This window comes from Musa acuminata, chromosome BXJ2-1 (genome assembly GCF_036884655.1).
Source record: "Musa acuminata AAA Group cultivar baxijiao chromosome BXJ2-1, Cavendish_Baxijiao_AAA, whole genome shotgun sequence".
In the NCBI taxonomy this organism is placed as follows: Eukaryota; Viridiplantae; Streptophyta; class Magnoliopsida; order Zingiberales; family Musaceae; genus Musa; species Musa acuminata.
The window spans coordinates 9,304,938-9,314,044 of record NC_088338.1 but is presented as its reverse complement, the minus strand read 5'-3'; the positions used below and the strand labels follow the sequence as shown (position 1 = coordinate 9,314,044).

The 9,107-nt window shown below is 39.5% G+C and overlaps 1 protein-coding gene across 1 annotated transcript; it reads right to left on the bottom strand.

Moving 5' to 3' along the window:
* Nucleotides 1–1,745: 1,745 nt before the first annotated feature.
* LOC103990703 (peptidyl-prolyl cis-trans isomerase CYP65) lies at nt 1,746–8,845 on the bottom strand. Its single transcript, XM_009409944.3, has 12 exons — nt 8,600–8,845; nt 7,574–7,711; nt 7,397–7,459; nt 7,197–7,300; nt 5,565–5,656; nt 5,386–5,475; nt 5,220–5,295; nt 4,754–5,127; nt 4,357–4,613; nt 3,985–4,273; nt 2,638–2,745; nt 1,746–2,531 (listed from the first exon to the last, which is right to left on the bottom strand). Exons 2-12 carry the CDS (start codon nt 7,699–7,701, stop codon nt 2,325–2,327), a joined length of 1,788 nt encoding a protein of 595 aa, XP_009408219.2. The 5' UTR covers nt 7,702–7,711; nt 8,600–8,845; the 3' UTR covers nt 1,746–2,324.
* Between the last annotated feature and the right edge of the window lie 262 nt (nt 8,846–9,107).

The window sequence follows — 9,107 nt, the reverse complement described above, 5'->3', positions numbered from 1 at the left end:
TGAAGTGTTAACTTTGGTGAGTGGGTGGAGGAGCGCATGCTTTTTAACGAGGCATAGGAGCGAGATGGGGAAAGGAGAAGAGGGTCGCCTTTCTTTTGATGCTCCTTTTGGTGCAATCGATGCATGGTGGGGGAGTATGGTGGAGTCCATTTCTTTCTCGGCTTCTGCTGTTACTTTTGCTTACTTTCCTCTCACTTCTTTCCCTGTAATATATATATGTATATATATATATATATATGTATATATATGCTCGAAGAAAAGCTGATACATACAAAGCTCCAAAGAAAATATTTGTGGAACAGCATCTGAACACGAAAAAGCCCGAGGAGGAGGAAGAAGAGCGAGAGCAGAGAAAGCAGGCGATGGAAGTGTTAGGCGTGCAACAGGTAGTAGCAGAGAGAGAGAGAGAGAGAGAGAGAGAGAAAGGTAGGTGGAGCGCGTGCATGGGGGGCATCATCATCATCAACAACAACAAGCCCACCACCCAGCAGCAGCAGCAGCTCCCGAGACATTCTTTTGCGTCTAATCCCTGGATCCGCCATGCCCACGCTCCTCCGCCACTCTTTTGCTGGCTTTTCCCATGATACAAAGATTACTTTAAGGCTGGATGCGGTTTGAATGGGTGCAGAGGCCGACGACCCCTCCCCTCTCCCCCTCCTCCCCCTCCGTCTTCCATTGGTGTGCAAGGAAGACATTCCATTTGGCTCAAAAATGGGCCATTTAGGTAGGAATGATGGCTATGCAATCGCATGCCTCAAGGAGGGCCGACCAATCATCATATTCACCAGCTCGCTTGGTTTTGGTGCTGTCTGCAGCTGCTTCCCTTTGTGTCTCCGTTTCAAGGTAAAGGCTTAAAGCTGTGTGTCTCACTAAAGCAATGGCTCTTGAACACCTACCCTACACGACCACCTTCTCAGGACAGCTTGTTGTAGGTGCGTTTGCCAAGTTCTTGTAATGATTTCTTTTCTGTGCACAATATTTGAAAGAAGAAATTAAAAGACCAAAAACAAAAAAAAACAACAATTGGTGCTACAATTATTTTTCTTATTTGAATTTGAATCAAACCAATCAAGATCGATTAAAACAAACAAACAAAAATAAAATTCAGATGAATCTGTCATCAAATTTAAGATTTTTATCAGCCAATGTGACCAAAAGAAATCCAACTCTTCTTACTCCCAAGGATGTCTTTTCTTGTCTTTTGCCTGACATGAGGGTTGGGTGATGGACGCATGGAAGCGTCCTCCACTGTGTTTGTGGAAGCTTTTCTTTGAATCCAAGCCAAAGAACATGAGCGTCATCATTTGTTTGGAAGGAATACAAGAAACCGAGACGGCTTTGTCGTTGTCTTCTCTATTCTAACCACACAATGGAGCACCACCATCTTTAGGTGCACTTCTCTCTTTCTCCTTTTGTCTTCCCCATTGTGCGAAGAGACAAATGAGCTGATAGAAACATTGATAGAAACTGGATGGAGAACTAAGCTCCACTGCGGAAAGAAAGATCACATTGATCACGAGACTGGATCGCTTTGGCTTCGACGCATCAATCCAAAGTAGTTTCACTCATCATGCTTCACATTTCACGGCAGCAAAATTTGCCAGCATAAAATATTTCAGAATGACCGTAAACAGATGAATCAACAAAGATTACTTTGAGAGAGGCATTAAGAAAACTTGCCATCATAAAATATTTCAGAATGACCATAAAGAGATGAATCAACAAAGATTAATTTGAGAGAGGCATTAAGAAAACATTTTGCAACTTGCTAATGAAGTAAGGAGACAGACTACAGAGTGTGAAGATACAATTGGTGCTAAGCTTGGATAATACACCCATTGGCCTAAATAAGTACTTCGATCAATCAACAACTTTAAACAAACTGCAGACCGCTGATCGAGCATACCCTTCCAGCTTCAAATTGTTACATCACTACAAGCGAATCATGAAAATAAGAATATCTCGTTTGAAAATTGTACCCGCTAAAGATCCCAAAATAACCTTCAAAGCCGACACATTTCGATTCTGCAACTGAGATATACAAGCTGATAGCTGTTACCTTCACCGATCAATATTTTGCAGCATGTTGCGTTTGAACAGACTTCCTTTAGCATCATGAGCTGTAAAAATGAGTCATGCATCCATTCGCTCAGGCATCCTTGAGAGAAGTAATGAACTGCTTCATCTCATAAGCTCGCTTTGATTCAGCTTATGCACGTAAATAATACATACATGACAACAGGCAGACAGTGATTCTGATGCCTAAGTTGACTGGTATATCACCACAGCAGCAGGAGCTCTTTTCTCAATCTAATACATGAATCTTACCAGTTAGAGAAGTTCTTAAACTCTACACTTGAGACATCCACTTTTCTCTTCTTGGTAAAATCGTTTGATTCCGCACCTTTTCTGCCTGCAGAATCAGTGGCTGCAGAAGTCCTTGCTTTAAGGTATTTGCCAATACCACCACTGTCACCAGCAGAACCGATAACTCCTGTGCCTGGATTACTGTACCACGAGCCCACCTTATCCTGGAAAATTTTCAAGTAGCAAGATGCAGCATCATCTTAAAGCACAATGCAGTTTACATAAAGAAAAGAATTATTAATACAAACACACATATCAAGCATAACTTACATGATCATCATCAGCAGCTTTCTTTTCTTCTTGTTGCTTCTCTTCCTCCTCATCTGGCTCTGAGTAAGGATTTACAAAAATGGTGACACTTGTTATCTTTATCTCCTCCTGGAAAAGAAAAAGGCAGAATAATTAATGAAACAAATACAATGTTGATCTAAGAAAACAAAACCAAAGATTATTTTTGTTACAATCATTTGTCTAATCACAGAATTCGATACAATAAGAAAAGCAAAAAGAGCCATTATAGTAATTTGTTTCACATATAGTTCAAATGACTTGCACAAATGCATAAAAAATCTGGTCAAAAAATTAAATTGCTAACTGCAGATCGTGCAGTAAACAGCTTCCTCGGGGCTTTTGTTTGCATGATAATATGAAAATTGTAATATGCTAGTTTAGAAACACTTCTGATGTAGATCGAATAAACAGCAGTCACCTCATGTCAGCAATGAAATAACAGATGCCTCTCCCTCAAGAAGGCAAAGCTCTATTGAACTCTTTTTACGGTTGGATGCTTGAACATAGACAATTCAATGGATTGACGAGATAATCCAGAACAGAGCTTGTAATGGATGCAGGAAAGAGAAATAGCAGTGACAGAGGAAGAAAGGAGAGGGGTCTGGAAAAGAAACAACAGTTCAGAAGGGTGAAAAGATGTAAATGGTCCCAATGTCATCAGAAAACGGGTCACAAACTTTTCCACCTCCTATATATAGAGGAGTCCTGCTATTTAATACAATATATAGTCAAGAGTTCCAAGCTATATCGACTCTTGATAAGGAAAGAATTTTCATAAAAGGTTTCCCAACTAATCAGCCAACTTTACAGCTAAAAGTTTAAATCTAACCATATGAGGACTTAAAATAGTAAGGCTTCAGCTGATTCAACTAATCTAAAGTAATCCAAACAAGATATAAACTAAAGAAAACTAATAAATTACAGCAGATCTTGATAAGATTGTAACAAAAATAAAACTAACTAGTATCAGAGATTCAATCAAATGTGGATTTAATGCTTTCGGAGGGTCTTCTGGGTCTAACAATCTCCAGATTATATCATCCAGTACAAAAACTAATAATTATTTAAACATCTATAGCTTTTCCAAATTGGCAAAGTTTCTTGGCAGCAAAACAACAAAATCTATGATAGACATCATATCCTTGTATAGATCTTTAAATACATAAGAAACTACGAAATGTCTATATTCTGTTTAATCTTTCTGACTTCAGAGAACTGATGATTAAATATTTCGTTGAAAAAACTATATCCAACTGACATTGACATGATGGTTAATGTTAATCTGATAAACCACCAGCACAAAGATAGAAAAAGAAAATTACTCACCAGAGGCCGATCATCATCATCAACAGGAACCTTCTCCATTGCTGCAAGGGTACTCAATCCTCCAACAACAGAACCAAACACTGTGTGCTTAAAGTTCAGATGGTTGGCTGACTTGTAAAGAATGAAGAACTGGGAACCATTTGTATGGGGACCACTGTTGGCCATGCTGACAACACCCCTTCCTGAGTGTAGTAATTTTGAATTTAGCTCATCGTTGAAAGGTTTACCCCATATAGACTGTCCTCCCTTTCCAGTGCCTGTGGGATCACCACCTTGAATCATGAAATTCCTACATGACATATTTATAAGTCTTCTTAATCCATTTTTGGCAACAAAAAAAAGAAATGGAAATATACTCATCAGTGTATGTACCTAATGTTGCGATGGAAAGGAACACCATTGTAATAACCATTTTCACAAAGCGTGATAAAGTTTTCACATGACCTGGGAGTTATATCACAATGTAACTCTAAATTTAAGTCTCCATGGGTCGTATGCAACTGAAGGTATCCTTTTTTCTTTGGGTTCTTTTCAACTTTAACATATTCAAATTCATTTCTAGTAACTGGGTCATAAGCAGTAGATGTGAATGAACGTGAAGCAGCACCAGTAGTAAAACGGCTTTTGACCTGAAATATCCAACAACTCACGAGATGACAATATATATAATGTGACAGCAGCATCAAAACAAGAGAAAGCAGGTCACAAGATTACGTAGGATATATGCCAAATTATTGCATAGAACATTGGAAAATGGAAATGGGCATACAAGTTTTGCATTAACAGGTTTTCGTTCACCCGCCATGTGCAAAGCAATCCGAGCAGCTGTCTTATCAGTAGAAGCTGCTTTTGCTGCAGCTGCACTTCTTCCATGAACTGAAGCAGATGCAGCATCTACAATACTGAAAGCCTGAATGGAATTGGAATCTCCATTCGCACCCGAATTTGAGTCCTCTTTGATACGTGATCTTGAATCTAAAATAGCAGCAAGTGCAGCTGCTCTTTCTTTTCTTGCTTTTTCGCCACCTCCGCCATGCAGTGCAGATATCTTCCCCTTTTCCGTCCCAAGCTCTCGCAGCATTTGTTTAACATCACCAGATAGATTGATATTATAGGTTGGATCTTCTTTCATTCTCCTTAAATCTACAAAACCAAGTAAGACAAACTTAACACCTCTATTTGACAATGGTATGGGAGACCCATTTCATGGGAATAACAACAACTAAGATTCTTACCTTCATCATCAACTTTCAGACTATTCTTAACATGATCAAAATCTGAAAGAACCTTGCTGTCAAGTGTATTAGGATTCTAAAATGACACAACAAAACAGTATCAGTTGATCTGCTGTTACATTGGTACCAAGAATGGAAAAAAAAAAGCTTCCTTTCAATGGGGTACCTGGATTGTTATCAAATCATCCTTAGTGAAAGGCTCATCTGTGATCAACTCTTTCCAATTTTTTGTTTTGAGGTTCAGTTCTTTTATTGCCTACTTGGACAGCCAAGAAGAGAAATTCAGCTCTGTAATCCAAATTCATACAAGAAAAATTGACAGATAGAATACATAAAATGACACACCTCATAACAGAAAACATTTCCTGTAGTTTTTACAGCAACTATATGTGTAAATTCTGTAAAAACTTTGTTCAAAACTGGACAATGGTATTCCCCTGCATCAACAGAAATGAGTAACAGATCCCTGGAACAGATATTTTAGAAGTATGGCATAAAATCTGAAAGCAACAATGATAACTCATCATAGTTTGTGAATTGCGTTTTAGGCATAGAAGGCTTAGGTAATAAAGCCTTGACTCTTTTGTCATGGTACAACCAAGGTTCTTAATTTCGAATGATACCGCCCGTACCAGGCGGTACGTACCAATCTGCTAGCAGACCGGTACGCGGACCGCCCGCTACCGGGGTAGTATCGTCGATTGGGACTGTTTCTGCCTCGTTACCACCCGAAATCGGTCGGTGACGGTTGATTTTGACCGTCGCCACCCTCTATCGGGCGGTATTAGCCGAGGGAGAAAGAAGAGGGAGAAGAAAAGGGAGAACCTAGAGATCCGACGCCGCTCTCCCTCGATGATCCCGATCCATCGTTGCCCTCCCTTGCCGGATGCCGCAAATGAGATGTCGCCTCCTTCTCGTCAGAGGCGACAAGGCCTCGGCGTCGTCAGCGACTTCTCCTAATCTACGCATGGAGAAGAAGCCTCGACATGGGGAGAAGAAACCTCGGCGACATCATCGAGGCTTCGCGGGGAGACCTCAACGTCGTCGGCAACTTCTCCTAATTCACACGGGGAGAAGAAGCCTCGACATGGGGAGAAGAAACCTCGGCGACATCATCGAGGCTTCGCGGGGAGACCTCGATGTCGTCGGCAACTTCTCCTAATTCACACGGGGAGAAGAAGACTCGACATGGGGAGAAGAAGCCTCGACATGGGGAGAAGAAACCTTGGCGATATCGCCTGAGGCTTTGAGGTTTTCTTCTTCCCACACAGGGAGAAAAAATAACACGACGTTGCCCCTTTTACATATATATATACATATATATATACATATATATGCATATATATACATATATATATATACCGAGCGGTACACTAGAACGTACTGTTCGGTATACTCGTACTGTACCATACCAAGTTGAACTCGATACTCCTGTACGGTACGAAATTATGAATCTTGGGTACAACATAAAAGCAACAGTCTCTCAATTATGAAGATGCGAAGAAATTATATTTCCGTGACACAAGTTTGGAAATTGCATCAGAGTTGAATTATAAATACTATAAAAAACATGACCTTGTTGATGTTAGGATGAAATTGTTACTGTGGAACTGATATTCCCCATCTTTCTTCTTTGTTCATCATCTCAAAACTCTAGTCTAACATAAGTTCCATTTGTATTGAAGCATATTATATATTACCTAAACATGGATTCTCCGAGGAACCATAAGAAAACAGATTCTCATGTTTTCAGACGTAGCTAGTTTATTTTTCTAAACCCTTTTAGAGGCTATGGTCTGAACATGATTACTATCATCCGAGTTCATCAGATCTTATAACCATATTTTTGCATATTTTCATGTGTGTCATTGAATGAAATACACCCAAGCTATACAGAAAATATTATGACAGTTAAAACCTCAAAGCTTGCACTAAAGTGACAAAGAAACTTAAAGAAATAATCATGCCAGAACCTACCATCAGAATTCTTGTGGAAAGTAAGAGGAACAAGATCTTCTTCTTTGAGAGGAGCTCCAGTAACAGGATGCTTACCATATTTTGTAATATAAGAGACTATATTCCTGTATCCAACATAAAATAAACTTACCTCTTTTTTCCTTTAAAACATCAACAGCACATACAGTCAAAAATTATGATTTTGAAAGGAAATGACTAACATTATGTCGAACACGCTCCCATCGGCTGTGCAAACTGGGTCCTCAAATGGTGTGAAAGTAAGCCTATACATGAACATAAGCACATTAACTGTAACGTAAGAAAATCCCAACTAGAAAAACAAAGTTTGCCCTCAATAATTGGATAGAGAAAATGAAAACTTCAGCGTTCGGGCTTACGAGCAGCAGTAGAAGGGTAATCGCTTGAAGGGCGTAGAATTGTCTTTGGGCTTGGCACCACCCCACTCAGTAGCCCACTCAGTCTTTGTAATAAACATCCGATCTTTACTGTGTTGCTTCTTCCCCATCTTGTCTTAGCTATTGATACCCACAAACAGACAAGAAATTAGGATGAGAATGAACCACACATTGGAAAAGCCATATTCCCATAATAAAATGTTATCACCACCATTGTTGGAAGGCAAATCCATGAACAAGAATCGGAAGTTAACTATAACCTTTTCTAATTTAAGATACTAAATCAGATTTTTGAATAATCTTTTACTAATGATCATGAAACAAAGATTATAATGATGGTAATAATCCGTGGGGCTGTAGAGGCTGCCAAAAAAATACTACGGTATATAATATTGCATATATTGGACTAGCATCAGCAATCACAGTGCCCTTCTACTTTATCTTTCATGCACAGGAATCAAACAATTATCTTAATCCACAAGTCTGTCATTTATCACATCCCCAAAGTAGATCAGAAGCAAATCAACAAAGTAAATCAATCTAATGATAAAAGTGTACAGGCACAACAGAGTTCAGAAAATCATAAACTAGCAATACGGTGACAATTCACAAAAAATCAAGGAATGTGATGTTGCTCTTTGAAAAGCAAATCATAGAACTAACCAAACAAATTTCATAAAATTTAACAAGATTACTGCAGCATCCAAAAGAATTATTATAAATACAAAAGAAAACAGTCATCAGGGGGACCAAAAAAAAGAGAAAATTGAGCATCAAGTGCATCAATTATTGAAACAAGTAAAACCTTCGCACAGGAATACATCCTTGAACCCTAGCTACATAAACAAGCAAAAAAAAAGAAAAAGGATCCCCGTTAAATGTTGATGTGCACTCGGGATTACAACATAAAAGGAGTAACTATGTCAATTTTCGCCTTAGGGAGCTCCGAATAAATCACCATCCACCACATGCGAAAGAAACCCTAGGGAGAGGACGGGGAGCGAGAACCTAAAGGAGGCGCGATGGCGGTGACCGAGGCGGACGTCCTTGCGGGGGTGCCGGAGGCGTCGGGTATTCGTCGGCGTCGACGGTCGATGAGGAGCGGAAGCGGCGATCGCACTGCGGCGTAGAGCGTGCTCGAGGAAGAGGAGAACGACGACGGTCCACAGCGGTACATAAAACCGCCATGAGGCGTCATGTTATTTACTATTTAGGGACTCGACCACCCTATTGACCTTTTTGCATATTAGCCCCACACATCTTTTTATTTTTACAATAATATTCTTTCCTGCCCATTTAGTCCTTTACATCTTTTTATTTTACGATAATGTCCTTTTACATCATATAAAACGATAAATCAAAATGGAATTATTGGACACAAATAATTGATTTCAATTTTGACATAAGTCAATAGGCATAAGATAAGAAAAGCAAGATAGGCATTCTTACACTACTAATTTCATGTGCATGCTTGTGATATTGCATGATGGGTTTTAGCGCACCCAATCATTGCACC

Coding starts and splice junctions, on each gene's coding strand:
- LOC103990703 (XM_009409944.3), bottom strand. CDS start 7,701: ATGGGGAAGAAGCAACACAGTAAAGATCGGATGTTTATTACAAAGACT. Junction 7,460..7,573: donor TTACCCTTCTACTGCTGCTC/GTAAGCCCGAAC, acceptor GTTCATGTATAG/GCTTACTTTCACACCATTTG. Junction 2,532..2,637: donor AAGCTGCTGATGATGATCAT/GTAAGTTATGCT, acceptor AAAATTTTCCAG/GATAAGGTGGGCTCGTGGTA.